This window comes from Onychomys torridus, chromosome 6 (assembly GCF_903995425.1).
Source record: "Onychomys torridus chromosome 6, mOncTor1.1, whole genome shotgun sequence".
Lineage (NCBI taxonomy): Eukaryota > Metazoa > Chordata > Mammalia > Rodentia > Cricetidae > Onychomys > Onychomys torridus.
The window spans coordinates 129,931,975-129,950,208 of NC_050448.1; the positions used below are offsets into that span (position 1 = coordinate 129,931,975).

At 42.8% G+C, this 18,234-nt stretch overlaps 1 protein-coding gene across 4 annotated transcripts in view; it reads left to right on the forward strand.

The window, feature by feature from the left end:
* Slc44a5 (solute carrier family 44 member 5) overlaps positions 1-12,325 on the forward strand; it is a 348,525-nt gene extending 336,200 nt beyond the window's left edge. For 2 of the 4 annotated variants that reach the window (XM_036190641.1, XM_036190643.1), the window contains 6 exons: positions 330-433; positions 1,639-1,712; positions 2,700-2,770; positions 2,889-2,977; positions 5,159-5,243; positions 10,636-12,325. In XM_036190641.1, the coding sequence (XP_036046534.1) occupies positions 330-433; positions 1,639-1,712; positions 2,700-2,770; positions 2,889-2,977; positions 5,159-5,243; positions 10,636-10,742 (530 nt within the window). In that variant the 3' untranslated portion in view covers positions 10,743-12,325. Of the gene's footprint in view, positions 1-329; positions 434-1,638; positions 1,713-2,699; positions 2,771-2,888; positions 2,978-5,158; positions 5,244-8,370 lie in introns of all 4 variants that reach the window. The other 2 variants (XM_036190639.1, XM_036190642.1) reach the window with 1 other exon arrangement.
* The last annotated feature ends 5,909 nt before the right edge of the window (positions 12,326-18,234 follow it).

The following is an 18,234-nucleotide window of genomic DNA, read 5'->3' on the forward strand; positions in this document are numbered from 1 at the left end:
GTATCATTCCACTTAGTATTCCTAGAAAAGGCAACCCTACACTATCAAGTAAAATATGAGCTATGGGGAACGAATATGAGGGGAACTTAGAAGGGTGATTTTTGATTGGACATTGATTTCTATTTGATAAGAAATTCCAAAAATGGATAGTGAAATTATTTTACAACATTGTAAATGTGCTAAGACCACCAAATTGTGTGTCGAAGAATGGCTAAAATGTCAGTTAGGTATACATCACAATAAAAAAAAAATTAAGCCTTATTTCCAGGGTTGTCATTCTGGGTCTGAAGGCTAAAAGTCACTAATGAACTTAAATACCCCTCCCACAGAGAAAGAGAACAGAGTTTCCAAGTTCCTACAGGGCTGCCTACAGTGTTGTTTCTGGTGTTTAGAAAAGTTGGTGAAGTTCTTAAACAGAAATGCCTATATCATGGTAAGTAGTCTATTGTTTATTTATGGTGCCCTTGTTTTGCCCGGTTGACCTCATGTCTACCCTAATTCCTGGAGAGCATTCCAGTATCACATGATTGAATTCATTACTGTGATATGCGGGGGTGTGACTCCCACATGTGAATCAGGGCTACACTTTTCTTGAGATGTTATTACCTTTAATATCTCATTTAAGGAGAAATATTTGTGTTGAAATTCCCAAAGTATGCTAGAAGGCCAGAGAGATGGTTCTAAGGGTAAGGTTACTTGCCACCAAACCTGACAAGCTAAGCCAGCCCTCGGTCACACAGGGTGGAAAGAGAGAACCAAGTCCTGAAAGTTGTTCTCTGACTTCCATAGGCAAGCTGTAGAGTGAGCACACACACACACACACACACACACACACACACACACACACACACGTACACATACTGGTCCACACATACAAAATAAATGTAATAAAACTTCAAAATGATAAAACTGAAAGTACAGTAGATTGAAATGGTGCTGTATGTCTAATAATTCTGTATGAGGAAAGCTGTTGACCCTGGCTCCCTCAGAGAAGGAACTGCTTTTCTAATAGAGGGATTTACATAATTTTAAGAAAGGATTGATCATTGTAATGAATCTTGTGTTAAGGAAGAGTAAGCAGTGGCAATGCTTGGGCAAATCTGTCTCATTTCCTGTGAGAATGTGGAAGCCTCTGAAGAGTTGTTTTGTTTACATAGTACACAGAAAAAAAACAACTCTCAAAATGCAGAAGCTGCAAAATTACAATGCTTGCTTATCATCACAGTGGGGGAGGGGCTAGAGATTGGAGTCATATAGTCATGGATCGAAGATTCAATTAATTTACCGGCAGTGAGAGATAGTGCTGAGCCTTTTAATCAGTAAATTCTCATAGCAGAAGGGATTGGCCTTCCTTAGGAGTAATTTTTTATGTGATGACAATATTTAATCCACTTAATACCTACTACAGCCAAATGTTTCAAAGATAGACTCCCTCATCTTAGACTTAAGGGAAAGGCCTGCCCCTTAGTGTCAATGACCCTGAATGTTATATGGCATCAAGGACAGAGAGTGCCTAGGTATCCCACAAACCCAAATGTTGGAAAGACAACAGGGTTATTAGTGTAGAAGATGGCAATGAGCTGGATTCTCCTGGGTGTTGTTTGTGCTACTAACAAATGTGTCAATCATCTTTTTTAGATTTCATTATATGGCAAAAACTTCTGTGATTCAACAAAGGATGCTTTCTATCTGCTCATGAGAAACATTCTGAAGTAAGTAATCAGGCTGAAAATGGCCATAGACAATCTGGTGAGACTTGGCATGACATCCTTTGCTTGTAGTTACCCAGGATGTTGCTGGCCTTCTTAGCCATGGGTGTTAACTTTTAGTTTGATAGATTTTAATCAACATTCATTTCTTTTCATATCTCAAAGTTGTAGTTCCCTTCATCTACCTAGGTGGCTACATAATTTGTATTGTCCTTTCTGCTCAAGAAGTTCTTCAGGTGACTTACATTAGCATCTCCTTGGTGCCCATTTTCTCCTCTCAAAATGGTTGGAAAATGGGTGTACAGAATCAGAGAACAAATTCACCATACTCAAGATCCAGAGTGTCTGTTATTCCCACCAAAAGACAGCAAAGACCATTACCTAAATTCTTTGGTCAAATTAAGCAACCTTTATTTTCTGTCAGGGAGGGCTATCACCCTAAAGTGAGGTTTGAGGAAAATAGCAGCAAACACAGGAGAAGGTGTGGTTTATATAGTCAAAAATCTGCAAGGCTAGGGCTTTTCAAGGGTTGGGGGATTTCCTGAATTATGGTTACATAGGAACTTGGCTGAACATTTCAAAATTATTTGACAGAACATCCTATCTTATCAAATTCTAGAAACAGATTAAAGCATGATCAAGTGGAAATTTTCAGAAAACAGAAATGAGCTTGTTCTTACTTTATAACAAAATGGCTTCCATCCATAAGATGGAGTCAAGCTGGTCCATCACCTTAGGAAGTAGAGAGAGAATCAGACACCTCCATTACTCATCACCCATGGTCCTACAATGTCCTCTTTTCTGGGCCTCATTAGAAGTAAGAACCCCTTGTCCGGCATCCATGCTCATTTCTTGCATTTAACAATTGCCAAATAAAATTTCACCAAATACACACAAACTGAACCCATGAGTCTCTACCTTATGCATATTTCAAACACTGGGTGTGTTCAAACACTGAATTATACTTTCTTATTTCCCCTTGATGCTCAGAGTTGCAGTTACAGATGAAGTCACACACTTTGTATTACTCCTGGGAAAAATTCTAGTTTCTGGGATTGTCGGTGAGTAGTGATAACTACATGGACTCAAAGCTGTAAGGAGTTTGGAAACTGCTGTGCTACAAAAATCTCAGTAACCTTTATCAATGCATAATATCCATGATTTGCTTTTTCACCATAGGTGTCCTGGCCTTCCTACTCTTCACAGAGAGACTGCAAAGGATTATAGAAGGACCAACGACTTTAAATTACTACTGGGTACCTTTCCTGGTAAGAACTGGTGACTTGGTCACTTGGGGACACAGTAACAAAAACAACATAGGGTGAATGGTTTTGGCAACAGAAATGTATTCCTCACAAATGGAAGGCTTGGAGATACCAGCAGAGCAGAGGTTGATTCCTCTGACAGACCAAGTCTCTGTGTAGAAGGGCATAATCTCTATATAAAGATATTACCATTGTAACTCAATACTTCCCATAGCTCTTCCCATTGCCTTTCTCTTCAGTTCTATCACACTGGGGATTGTAGTTTTAATTTAAGAATGTGGGGAGCAGTTCAGTCTATGGAAGCTTAGCATCAGTTATATCATGATTTATTACGAGATAGAAGCATAAGAAAAGGAAACAAACAGTGGAGCAGCAAGTGGCATTGGTCTTCACCTGAGCCTCCTGCCTTTGGTGTGGAAAGGACTGCTCTGCTGATAAGGCTGCATGCAGAAGGCTTGCTGGGTGCTCTTCCATGAGTTACATTCATAAGGAAGTAAGGAGGGCTAGGCAGGGTCACAGGAGCTAGCTCACAATATACTTACTGCTGTCTAAGATGAATGCTAAATGGTCTTATTAATAAAAACCCAGAGCCAGATATTTAGGTGAAAAACTGAGATATCAGAGGAATAGTGTAGCGGGAATCTTAAAAGTTCTTATTAATGAAATCAAACCTGAGGCCAGTTATTGGGGTGAACGCTGGAAGATCAGAGAAGCAGAACAAGCCACAGCTACCTCACCTCATCAGTTCCTCAGCTGGCCTTGTTTCCTCAGACTGCTAGCTTCTGAGTCCTCTTCCAAATGAATCTCAGCTGAACTGCTGCTCCAAAGCCTAAAAGCTTAACCAGCCAAATGCTTCTAGTTTCTGGTCTTCATGCCTTATATACCTTTCTACTTTCTGCCATCACTCCCTGGGATTAAAGCCTGGATTTCTGGGATTAAAGGCTGGATTTCTGGGATTAAAGGCATGTGTCACCATGCCTGGCTGTTTCTAATGTGGCCTTGAACTCAGATCCAGAGGTATTTCTGTCTCTGGAATGCTAGGATTAAAGGTGTGTGCTACCACTGCCTATCCTCATGTTTGACATTGTGGCCATCCTGCTCTCTGACCCCAGATAAATTTATTTTAGGGAACACACAATATTTTGGGGAATACAATACCACAGAATAGGACAAGCTATAGACAACCTCACCTCACTGACACCTCAGTCTCCAAAGAGACCTACTTCCTGTATACCCACACCTATATGTCTTTCTGTTCTACCATCTAATTTCCTCTCTCCACCCAGCTAAATCACTTCCTCTTCCTGCCCAGCTCTGTCACTTCCTGTCTGTCTGTACAGACCTTCAGATTTTTATGGTTAGTGCTGGGTTTAAAGGTATGTACCACCACACCTGGCTCTGTTTCCAGTGTGACCTTGAACTCACAGAGATCCAGATGGATCTCTGCTTCCCAAGTGATAGGATTAAAAGATGTGCTACCATAGCCTGACTTCTATGTTTACTATAGTAACTGGCTTTTTCCTCTGATCCTCAGATAAACTTTATTAGGGCACACAATACTGGGGGACACAATATACCACCACACTGCTGTGTCCCCAGATATAATGACAGGACCTTCTGGAAAAGAAGCAGGTCTTGTGAATCATGTCAGCAACTGTTAGCCAGGAGCTGACCCCCCAGATGGGCTCTAACTTGGATGAAGTGGTTCCCCGAAGGGAATGGATGTCTGTGCAGAGAAGCATCTGAGTCTTCTGTAGCTGACATTCCCAATCACTGGGGATGAATGGGCAGACAACTAGGAGAGAGATGAGTGAAGTCCTGTTGGGTCTCGTACAGTGACGGAAACGCTTCTCTTCCCCAGTGTCAGAGCCAAAGCACAGAGGCTGAGTAACTTTGAGGGCCCAGGTAGCATATGCTCCTAACTCTTAGACTGTTCTGCCTTGATGTGCAGGAACTCAAAGCTGAGATTCTTTAGGTAGGTACTAGAAGTATTGGTGGTCTTATGAGCAAGTACAATTTTTTAAATATCAGGACAACATATTATCATCAAATAAAAGTATCTATGTTGCAGATGTCCCCAATACAGAGTACTCCAACACTTCCTGTCCTGCCTGCTTTTTACAGTTGCATTATTATTGTTCTGAGTGAAGTCAGTAATGTGCTGGTCCTCTTCTCTGTTCACAGACCATCGTGATTGGATCTTACCTGATTGCTCACGGATTCTTCAGTGTCTATTCAATGTGTGTTGAAACCATTTTCATCTGCTTCTGTAAGTACACAGTGTGTGTGTGTGTTTGTGGAAAGCTCAAAGATGAGAAGGTAAAAATTCAGTTGCCTGCCTGGCTTGGTGATTTACTGTTACCTAGCCTCAAATGCAAAGCAGCATTTATTTGGTAGGAGACATTACTTGTATATGCTCTTTAGTTCTGCTTTGGGGGAATGAGAGAGAGAGAGAGAGAGAGAGAGAGAGAGAGAGAGAGAGAGAGAGAGAGAGGGAGAGAGGGAGCTAGAGAAGGATGATGGTGGTGGTAGTGGGGGTGGGGGTGATGGTGGGGGGGTTGGTGATGATAATGGTGATGGTGGTGGTTCTGGGGATTGAACCTAGGTCCTTGCCCATGCTAGGTAAGTACTCTAAGCTCTATCCCTACTTTGGCTGTAGAAATTCAATGAACACTCATATATATGGACTCTTGTGAAGTCAAGATGCAAAGGTTTTGAAGAGACGTGGGGTCAATGCATACAGTGAACCACGATGAGGAGACAAGCCTCTTAGGAACATGCACAGAGATGCAGCATTAAAAGCTTTCCCTGGGGCTCTTGTCACCAGCCCTGGAGGGCAGACAACCTACATGTACCAAACAGGTGCTTTCTACTAGCCCCGACCTAGAACATCCCAGAAGATCTCTGCCTGGTCTTCCCTCCTTGTAGCTCTAGCAAACCAGGAGGAGGTAGGGTCAGCATGTGAGAGAACAAAACCAAGTAGCCATGTAGCTGAGAGATAATTTCCCTGTCACATGGAGCCTTCAGAGAGGCAGGCAGAGGAGACTATTTCCTGAGAAAGTCCCTTGTGGAAGACTGGCAGCTTTATGGCAGGTCAGGAAGGAAAATAATTGCTGAAGGGAAAAATCCAGAAAATAACATGATCTGAAGTTTTTCTAAGCATTTTAAAATCAATTTTCAATAAACAAAGAAATCTGAAAACTTTATGCACCAGATTGCTTGTCTGGCTTATGTGGAAATTGGAAGTGTAATCTTTGCCTAGGGCCTCTGTTTTATAAGAAAATGGAAAAAAAAAATCTGAAAGGATCACTTGGCTGGTAAATTTCTTGCTAGCAAGCTTGATGATCTGAATGCAAGACCCACTGTTTTAGTCAGGTTTATATGGCTGTGAAGAGATACCACAAAGAGATGCCATGACCATGGCAACTCTTAGAAAATTGGGCTGGCTCACAATTCAGAGGTTCAGTCCATTATCATCATGGTGGGAAGCATGGCAGCATGCAGGCAGACATGGTCTGGATCTACATCTTGATCCACAGGCAGCAGAAGGAGACTGTGTCCCACACTGGGTGTAGTTTGAGCATATGAGACCTCCAAGCCCTCCCCCACAGAGACACACCTATTACAACAAGGCCACACCTCCTAATAGTGCCCCTCCCTATGGGCCAAGCATTCAAACATGTGAGTCTATGGGGACCATACCTATTTAAACCACTACACCCATAGTGGAAGAAAGAACTGACTTCTGCAGGTTGTCTCCTTGCCTTCATGCATGAATCATAGCCCATATGTACATGCACATACATATAAATAAATGAATGTAATAAAAAATAAAACTAAAAAAAAGTGGGGGGAGCTGGATTGATGAACATACACTCTTGCAGAAGATTGGAGTTAGATTTCCAATGGCTCCCAGCTCCCATGAAGGGTGAATTACAACCTCCTATAACTAGATCTCCAGGGAGACCAGACACCTCTGGCCTCTGGACACCTGCAGTCATGTGCACATACCTCCCATAGACACACACACCAACAAAACAATTTTAATGACTTTATGACTGACGAAATGGCTCAGTCAGTAGCATGCTTACCACAGAAGCATGAAGATCTGAGTTCAGTCTCCCATGTAAAAGGTTGGACATAGCGGTGAATGCTTGGAACCCCAGCACTGGGGAGGCAGAACAGTGTATCCCTGGAGCTCATGAGCCAGCCTAGCCTAATTGGAAAGCCCCAGGCCTGTGAACATCATCTCAGAAAGGAAGGTCAGCAGCTCCTGAGGAATGATGCCTGAGTGTTGTTGGAGACCTTCTCTCCAGCCCCCTCCAAGCCCTATCAGTCTGACAACCCACTTATAAAATAAACACACAGACGCTTATATTATTTAAACTGCTTGGCCATTAGCTCAGGCCTATCATTGTCTAGCTCTTACTCTTATATTTAGCACATTTCTAATAATCTATACTTTGCCATGTGGCTCGTGGCTTACTGGTACCTTACATCTCCTTTGTCATGGCGGCGGCTGGCAGCGTCTCGCCCTGCCTCTCTCAGCTAGCTCAGTCGGTAGAACATGAGACCCTTAATCTCAGGGTTGTGGGTTTGAGCCCCACGTTGGATGCCATTTGTAGCTTGAGAGCTTCTCTCCAGGTGCCACCAAGCCCCTGCAGTCCCACAACCCACGTATAAAATAATCACTCAGATGCTTATATTACTTATAAACTGTATGGCCATGGCAGGCTCCTTGTTATCTACTTCTTTTATCTTAAATTAACCCATTTCTATTCATCTATAACTTGCCATGTGGCTCATGGCTTACCTGTACCTTACACCTAAGGTTGACCTCCAGTTTTCATGGGTATGCACATGCATGCATATGTGCCCACACATACATGTGCACCCACACAAATAAGTAAGAACAATAGTTCAGCTTTTAACCCCAGTGCTGTGGAGACTGAACAAGAGAACTGCCAACCCCAGCCAGCCTGGGCTAGATAGCAAGACCTTATCTCAAAAGTAGACCTGAGCTATGAAATTCAGTCTTCGTTTTACGTCTTCCATGGAGTTAGTAATGTGTGGCAGCTGGTTACTTTCTGAAATGAACAGTCACAGGGTTGAAAGGTGATACTTTGGAGACCCCAGGAAGAGCTTCCTTAGAACCATGGCGATGAAGCTCCCAGGGCCAGCCTATGGGCCCAGTGTGACGATACAGGGGTTGTGCTTCCTGGTGGAGGCCACTTCTCGCCTTCTCTACCACCACTGTCACATCTGTTGGCCTTATCTCTGACATGCTAACACTCATTTCTCTGGTTTCTCCCTGTTCGACTCTCCAATTTGTAAAATTCTGGGTCCTTGCTCTGCTGTGGCTCCTGGCCTTTGCCCTGCCCTGGCTGCTGATACAGGTGAAGATCTGGAGAGAAATGATGGATCTGCAGAGAAACCTTACTTTGTAACCCCCAGCCTGCACAGGATTCTGACCAAGAAGCACCCAGTTCCCCAGAGACAGACAGAATAGAAAAGCTCCAAGCAGGGGTTTTGTGAATTAGGTTGATTGCAATATGAAAATGTTGCTTTGGAGCAGTGTGCAGATTCCACGCTGTTTCTGAAAAGGTTGCAATTGGTACCATTTGAGGGTCAGGGGTTTGATTGACAGTGGCCTAACTTACTTTATAGACTGTGGTCCCAACTGCAAAAAATTGTAGGTGACAATGTTTTAATAATTTTTATAACTTTGCTAGCCTTTCTTTTTTATAAGTGTGTATTTGTAAAGGATATTCAGGCAATTTTTTACAACACTATAAATGTGTAATCAATTAGCCATAAAAATATTGTAGTTGACCAGCATATGGAACTAAATTTGTAAATATGGTGCTATGGTTATAGTTACTGTTTAAGCTGGTGAACAGCTCTCTAAAACTGTGATTCAACTTGTAACCCTGGTTCCCTAGAAAGCATTTTTCAAGTGGGCGAGTTAGTCCATGACAAGCATGTAGAGGTGCGGGTCTCATGGGTTCAGCAGCTAACATCACTACAGATGAAGTGAATCTGAGGCCTAGTGGTCCATCTGTTTCAGAAATGAGACTCATATTGGGGTCAAATCTAGGTTTGGAAATATCATTTCCATTCCTATGAACCTTTGGCCACCTGAGAATATTCTGAAAACAGAGCAGAAATGGCTGTCTCACTCATCTCTTGCCTTTTGCCTGAGTTTCCTGTTCCAGACATATAGAAGGCCTGTGGACTTTCCTTTTCGTGAGTACACATGTGTGTTTTGTGTGACTTCTTATGCAGAAGGTCTGATTTCAACTTCCAGTGAGGGAAGGAAGCAAATGGGTCTGTTCAGATTTTACTCTAATAGGCCTTCTATCAGGGTGTGTGTTTCACATTGGAAATTCCACGCCCCATCACCCCAGGGCTTAGAAAAGAAGCTGGTTTGTTGTGGTCATGCCTGAATCTCTCATGATGCAGAAAAGTGTGAATTGGACCAGTACACCTTGCCTGCTCTTCCCTGTGTGTGGAGGTGGACCTTATGGCTAGTTACAAAAGCCCCTCCAAGAGCACAGGATTAATCAGTGCCCTTTTGGCACTAAACTCATGTCAGATTGTCTATATATTAATAATGGAATGTGTGGATATCAATACGGCCCTCACGTTTGAGAGTCGGAAATATATCCTTGAGTTATAAGTTAATATAAACGCTAATTTATTTACTTATCATGAAGTGTGTGGACCTAGATTTAGAATGGTTTTATGAAGACTTCCTACATAGAGTCAATTGTTCCAGAAGGTTTTCAAAGTGTTGGTCCGCGTGACTGCCAGCCTCTTGTTCTGGGCTTACTTTATTGAGATTATTCGGTCCCAATGTCACTTGGCAAAGAACCTTCCTCATCCTTCCTTGATAAGGAGAGAAAATCGATCGCTTGTCTTTTTCTTGAATTTTCGTAGTCTTTTGTTTTCAACCATGCAAGGACCTCAGCAAAGACCTTTAAGAATGTGACATCTGCTAGTGAACCTATAGCCACAGGTGTCCACTTTACCCAGTGATAAAATCCTCTAGTTGATTCAGCTACACACAAAAACTTGCTATAGATCAGATGTGAGAAATCAGCTGTCTTTTTGCTGTGCTATGGTGTATTCCTGCTCAGAAAAATAGTCTCTGTTTATTACTTCTGTAATTAAAATGTATAGAGTAAAAATGAATGTTGTTTTTGAGGAGAATTTTAGAAGCCATTTTTTACACAGCAATTAAAGTTTTTAAAATACAGAGCAATATTTTCAGAACTGTCCATGGAAGATTTGAGATTACACATAAAGGCCACTTTGTCAGGGTTTTACTATCTAAATTGTCATAGGCAAAACAGAGACAATGTGGAAACGGATATTGTAAATTAGAAAGTAAATTTGGGTGGGGAGTAAATGTTATTTCCTCAGTCATTCCATGGAAAGGCTTGAACTGTTGCCAGAACTGACCTGGGACACAGAATGAAATGGTAGCTTTTCGTTTTATTAACAAGGGCTGATGGTTTTCCATAGCTGTTTACAATGATACTGATGTGTGTCTAAAAGCGATGTCTGGCGTTGCTGTGCAGCGAGTGGGCAGCAGGTGGCGATGTTGCTCCTCCTACCGCTCTGCTGTGCTGTTGACGCTCTGCCCTCCTCCCTCCTAGTGGAAGACCTAGAGATAAACGAGGGCTCTGGCGCAAGACCCCTTTTCACCACTCCGACTCTCATGAACCTTCTGCTGGAGCCCCTGAACAAGCCTGCGAAGCAGTAGGAGAGCCAGCTGGGCGACCTGCCGCCGGTGTGACCTCCTGTGTCCACTCTACAGTCCTTCCACAGTGCTTTGGCTGGGGACATTCGCAGCCACGGCCTTGCTGCTTGCGTTCGCGTCTTATACCAAAGCCCACACTGTAACCTGTGAAGCCATCAGAAGTCGCAAGGGAATTGTTAATAACATGCAACATTTTTATGCTAAGATCTTTCGTTTTGTTTTTTTTGTTTTGTTTGTTTTGTTTTGTTTTGTTTTTTACATAAAGTGGCTTGGATGTTTTGAAAAATATATTGAATACACTCATATTCTTTTTTAGTATTAACTTAATGAAGGACACATGATTTAAATCAATAGCTTCTGATATATTTTTGAAGACGACAACTGAAAAGCTTCTGCAGGGAAATGTGACCATTAAAGCAAGATAAACGTTTTAAGGCCCTTTCCCGGCTCCCGTTTGACAGTCAACCAGCTAAGCGGACCACCGCCTCTGGTTTTTCCTGTCTAGGTAGAGAATGCTTCCTGTGAGAGCTGCCAGTCAGCCACCGGGGCCTTACCACTCGCTTCCCTCCCAAGTGCCTTCCTGGCTGGTCAGTACTTCCTGGATCTTGTTCGAAGAAATCAACCCCTGCAATGCTGAGTGATGAAAAGTCTTCCCACGTTTTCAGTTTGCTTTGTTCTCTTTTTTCCCATCTTGCTCGCCAACTGGACACCTCTAGTCATTTAATTACTTTTGATAACCATCACCACCACAGGAGCACATTGTGTGACACAAACAATTCCCCTTGCACCTCATAGACATTCACAGATGGGTGCTATACGCAAGCAAAACAACCCGAGAAAAAAATGTGTTGGATTTGTCTGTTTTTACTAAGAGAAGTTTTAAAGTGTAATCTTTTCTATAGTTGTTCCTTAAAAATACAGTAGGTCTGCATCTAGGCATCTAGTGTCTTACCCATACCCGAAAGGGCAACTTGTGGGAGTTACACAGGGAAACTTCCCCCTCAGAGGGTAGCAACAGGTGCGCCCTGTGCTGAACATCTCCCTGACACATGACTCTTCCGTGAGAGCATGTTCTGTATGTCTTTCCACTAACTTTTTATATGAAACAACCTGTTTACCTGTTGATTTTTTATTGTGCCAATAGAAACAGGAATTGTTTTTTATTCCATTTTGAATAGTTTTATGAAGATTGCTAAGTTTTAGGAGAACTGACTCAGTTTACCAAGTCAGAATTACAGCAAGTCAACCACATGGTGGAGATTTGTGAGTCTATCAATAATAACTTAATAATGTTTATCAATGATCTGTTTGTTGGAAGGTCACTTCAGATACTTTTATACCAAAAAGTTCCCACTAGCGCCTTGCGGTGTGGGCTCACCCCGTCCCGCCCCACGCCTGGTGGTTTGGGCTCTCCTGAACCCATGGCGGTGTGGGTTATGTAATCACTGTGTCCCTGCTATGCAGGAACACTCAAAGTGTATGGTTTAAATCACTTGGATAGCTAAAATGCTTAATATTTAATGGAATTTGTTGTTGCTCGTTGTATATTTGGTTTTTTCTTCTAATAAAGATTTCGATAACAGACAGATGAAAAGGCTGAGCTTTGACTTCTTTAAGATAGAAAGGAGCTTTTGTGCATGCGCGTGTGTGGTTGCACATGTATGCATTTTTGTATAAAGAATAGAAGAAGAGTTTGAGTATCATTCTTCCTCAGTCACCATTAATATTGGGTCATTTTGTTTTGGTTGTTTGGAAGTTTCTTTATATTATGAATTACTTATTTATTCACTGGAGGGATTGTGGGATTTGGGGAAGGGCCTTTCATTGGCCTGAGGTTTGTAGATGAGGCTGTGCTGGATCTTCCTCTCTCTGCCTCCTCAGTTCTGGGATTACAAACAAGCGCCATCTGCCTGGTTGTGACTTTGGTCTTATTTTTAACTTCTGGAGACTTAATTCCTGCTCAAGCAGCAAGTGCTGCTCTGAGCTATCTCCTCCAACCAGCTTGGGTTTTAGACCCACCACACAGCAATACCATCTTCTCTGTACCAAGTATCAAGGTCTTCAATATCTAGATTTATTTTAAACCAAATAAAATTATGTAAGTAAATAAGTCTAAGAAAGAAAGTAAAGAGCAGCTTGTGGAGGAGTGTGACCACCAGGCGATGACCTAATTAGTCAGTTGGTCCTTGTTCTAATTTGACACAGCCTGATACTGCCTCACTTGGTCTCATCAAGACACACAAGGAGGAATGCTCATTTCCATGGCGAGGATGAATGTACAGGATGACAGAGAGTGGACATTCATAGCAGTTTTCTGAAGCAAGAGTAAATGTACCTAGTGCTGGGCTGTTCTGAGCTGGAATAGCATCATTTTATGGGTTCAATTATGTGATAAATCTTCAAAATTAATTTCCTTTTAAAATTTAATGGGTTTCTCCCAAGGATAGTTTAAAACACTGCTCTTACCTTTCCAACACTCTTTTAAAATCTTACAAATCTAGTAAGATATTTGTTTACATAGGTGGGTTCTTTTATTTGAAATAAAAGCTTAGGCTGGGTTTTCAGAAGAAACCTAAGTTTAGGTTCAGTACTAGTAACTCCTATTTTTAGTTGATAAAACACTGATATTTGTAAATAAATTATATGAAATTGGTCTGTGATTGATTTGGCTTTTCCACCTATCTAAAAAGTTTAAGAGTTTATCCATATAGTAAAATCACACAATGGAAAGTTCTAGCATCCTCTGGGATAACGTGACTGATTTAAAGCGGTGTTAGGCAATGGCTCTGTGCAATAGTCCAATTTCCCCTTTAGTGTATGGCCAGCCAGCACCCCTGCACTGTCTTCTTTTGCTCTTATAATGGAGCCTGAGGTGGTTTAAAAGAAAATGTCCCCCAAAGGGAGTGGCACATTAGAGGTGTGGCCTTGTTGGAGGAAGTGTATCACTGTGGGGGTGGGCTCTGAGGTCTCTCTTGCTCAAGCTTCCCAAAGTGTGACTGTCAGTCGACTTCCTGTTGTTTACATTTTTGTAGATGCAGATGTTTTGTCGGCTCCAGCACCACATCTGCCTGCACACCACCATGCTCTCTGTTGTGATGATAATGGCCTATGCCTACAAAACTGTAGGCAAGCCACCTCGATTGAATGTTTTCTTTATAAGACTTGCCGTGGTCATGGTGTCTCTTCATAGCAATAGTAACCCTCACTAAGCCAGAAGTTGGTACCAGGAAGTTGGACTGAATGCATTTTGCATTATGATTTTGTTATGAGCCTTTTGGGGCCAGGGATTGGAATGTGGTGGTTTAAAAGAAAATGTCCCCCAAAAGGAGTGACACCATTAGAGCTGTGGCCTTGTTAGAGGAAGTGTGTTGCTATGGGGGCGGGCTGTGACAGTTGACTTCCTGTTACCTGCAAGATGTAGGGCACTTGGCTATTTCTCCAGTACCATGCCTGCCTGCATGCTGCCATACTCCCTACCATGATGATAATGGACAGAACCTCTGAACTGTAAGCAAGCCACCCCAATTAAATGGTTTCTTTGTAAGCATTGCCATGGCCTTCCTGTCTCTTCACAGCAGTCATAACCCTCACTAAAGCTGAGCCTCAGGATATTACTCTTAAATTCTACCCATGTGGAGTTATTGTCTGCATTATTATCTGGTTCTGGATTGAGGAGCATTCTTTACAGCTCAGTCTTGCTTGGAATAAGATACAGGACAGGACTGAACCAAAATCATTACTGCAGTCTGCTACACGTTAACCTGTTTCCCAGTGTCTTGAAAATATTATCCCTACGTTTGTACCTTTCAAATATGGCTATGGGTTACAATAATACAATGTAATAAACCATTAACTAAAATATACAATCAATATCTCAGATGCATTGAAATCCAGTTTTCTTACAATCTAATTTTCATAGATTGCTGATTAGGTTAGGAAAAGAATTATATATAAAATATATCAGAAATAAATTATTTCTTCAAAAATTATTTCCCATGTATGTTTTTAATCTTGGAGCTAAAATGGAGATTGCAGATTTGTCTCTCAGAATCCAGCTGAGCTGCTGGAGAACCTCAGTGAATCACCAGCATCATTAAGACAAACACAAATCTATTCAGTGCAAGTTAGTTACATGACCTGATATTGGGTATCTGGATAGAGTCACAGATAAATGGCCCTCTTACAAGTTACCAGGCCAATGTGAGGCGTCCTCCTTCCCCACTGACAACTTCCCAGTTGCTTAGACAGAAAGGCAGTCAAGGCAGCTGAGAACCTGGCAGTATCTTCCATCATGGTTTCCCTACAGGGTGAATGCGGGCTGTTTCGTGACACATTTACGAGCAGCCAATTAGATTTTATGAGTTGAGGTCAGCAAATTCTTTAAGTTTAACTCTGGCTCTTTCTTCTTATATACCTAGTGCATGAATCATAATAATTTAAACACATGAGGAAATTGGGAAAAGCCCTTGCTGTTCTGGCAAGGTGGCTCAGTGGGGGTGGGGGGTGGGGTGGGAGGGGCACTTGCTGCTCCAGCCAGGAGACATGAGTGTGATCCCTGGAACCCATTAAAAGTGGAAGGAGATAACAGACTTTATAAAGTCTCTCTCTCTATGTGTGTCTCTGTGTCTCTGTGTCTCTCTCTCGCCCCCCTCTCTCTCACATACACAGACACTGTGCCATGAGCACCTGTACATGCTCATCACATACACATGCACATATATCATATACATGTACATTAGGCACACGTATGATAATTATTAAATCAATTTTAAGGAGCTCTGGCTCTCCTTCGTCTTTTGGCCCCATGCTGTCAGACAGTGTGCCAAAGGTGAGGGAGGCTGACCACCGAGAATGCTGTTTGTCAACTGTGTATAAACGAATGTGGAGCCTGGGGTGCTTCCTTGTTGAAATTATCCTGGGATTGCCATGTGCCACATTCCTCTACCCTGAAGACTGTCCTACTGAGTGAACGTGTGCACAGAAAAGAACACACTGAGATGCTGGGCACAGCACTGGTGTCCAAGTGGGGAACAGAATCCCTAAGACACACAAAGAAATCTCCAGAGACCATGGAGGGCAGTAATTCAGGCATTGGGTACCTTCTGAGTGTGACTCGTGGGCCTATTGAAAAGGTGGCTCAGCAAATTAGAAGTCAGTAATTAAACAAAAATAGTTTTCAGACGCCTAATGAACAGCACACGGCAGACTACGGTACAATGAAGCTAATCACTTAGATGTATTTAGCCCAAATAAATAATGTAAGAGAGTGATGTCCCAATCTGGTTCATGGCTAAGATTTTAAGATGTCTGCCTCTCCCTTGCAGAGCCAAAGTGTGTTCTCTCTGTGGTCTACTCCAAGAGATTCCCTTTCAGCTTTTCCCACTCTCTGCAACCAGCCTCTTCCTCCCTTGCTCCCTCACCTATTAGAAATTAAGAGATCATATCACCTTCAGAAGGAAATGGAGGTGGGAGAGGAAAAGGAAGAGAGGAAGTGAGGACTTGGCCCAGGAGCTCGGATGGCACTTGGGAGTCCTGCGTCCTACTTAAGAGGCCTGGGCGACAGGAGAGTGCCTAGAATGGCAAGTGACAGCTTGAGGGTAAAAGCTCGGAGTCAAAGCAGGTGAGCTCCCATCCTAGTGTCATCCTGGGACTGGGGGCTATGGCGAGGTGGATAACTGCTCAGACTTTCTGAGCTGAGAGCTGAAGCTCACCTTCTCCCTGTGCTGAGCTGAGCCCATTCTTGAAGACCTGGTGGGGATTCGACACATCCACACTGGTCCTGTGCAGTAGATTTGAACTGCTGAGGGCATCACAAAAGTGGAGCCCCCTCCTGCCATCACCCCTATGCCCAGCCCAGAGAGATGAGGGGGTTATGCCCCACCTCCCTCCAGAGCGTCATTCAGAGCCAGCAGAATTCTTCAGCTGAGCTGGAATTATTGACCACTGACGACACACTCCACTGTGTGGGCAATGGCCACCTCACTGGGTTTTCAGCCCAAGTCTCCATACCTTCCCTTTTCATTTTAACTTCCAGCATTAAGCCAGCTTGGCAAAGCCAGGAACTAGACAGCATTTGGATGGCCCCTGACCCTTTGCTCGTTTCCTGCATCACACTGAATCCTAAATAAGCATCTAAAGATAATGCTGTGTAAGTGGATGATTGCAGCCTTGAAAACCGAGGCCTTCTATCTGCACTTCCTACTTCTGGGGTGGTTTCTCTCTAAGGATCTGCTTAGGCCAATGGCAACCTTCCTTTATTCTGACCCACTGCAACTGGTTGCTAGGCAAGAAGCCCCTGCTAGAGAGAGGCTGCATGCCCAGGCCCAACAGCTCCGGCCTCAGTGGCTGTGGTGTGCGTGTGTACGTGTACGTGTGTGTGTGTGTGTGTGTGTGTGTGTGTGTGTGTGTGTGTGTGTGTGTGTGAGAGAGAGAGAGAGAGAGAGAGAGAGAGAGAGAGAGAGAGAGAACATTTCATGCCATGGTAATAACTACAGTGTTTAATTCAACTCTCCATGTAAACTGCTGAACAGACGAATTATTTTGCCCTCTGTCACCCTAATTCTGAAATATCACAGTGTTTTCCAGAAGGTGAATATCCTAGCTAGTTTATGTCAACTTGACACAAGCTATAGCCATCAGAGAAGGGAGCCTCAGTTGAGAAAATGCCTCCATAAGAGGCAGCCTGTGGGGGCAGTCTCTTAATTAGTGATTGATAGGAGAGGGCCCAGCTCACTGTCAGTGGGGCCACCCCTCAGCTGTTGGGCCTGGGCTCTGTAAGAAAGCAGGCTGAGCAAGCCACTAAGCAGCACCCCTCCATGGCCTCTGCATCAGCTCCTGCCTCCAGGCTCATTCCCTGTTTGAGTCCTGTCCTGACTTTTGGAAGTATAAGCCAAATAATAAAACTTTTCCTTCCCAAGTTGTTTTGGCCGTGGTGTTTCATAAGAGCAACAGTAACCCTAACTAAGCCAATGAGTTCAAAAGGAATAAAAGCTCAAATTTAAATTAAACCAAATCAAAGGAGAAAAGTAAGAGACTCTGTAAATGATACAGCATGCTCCTTCCTGTGCTCTGACGGGGTTCAGGGCGGGTTTTGGGTTTGGTTTTCATTTTGTTTTTTAGTACTAGGCATAGGATAAAAAGGAGAGATTATCTGGGTACAGAATATGTTTTCCAGCTCATACAAAAATTAGATATTTAGATGAAAAAACAAAAAGAAAGTCAGACCCAAAATATGCCAAGTGTAAGTAAGCTGTATTTTTGTATCTTCTTAATTAATTATGCTGTTTTTCATAAATTTTTAAATTTAACAATTTAAAAAACAAAATGCTGCCAAAAGGTTTCCTATTAGAAACCTCTTTTTATCTGCATGTGATAGCACACGCCAGTAGAGTTTGCTGAAGAAGGCAGAGGCAGGAGGATCATGAGTTCAAGGCCAAACCTCTTTTATATATAATTTTGATTTGCAACTCACAGAACTTTTTGATTCTCATTGCTT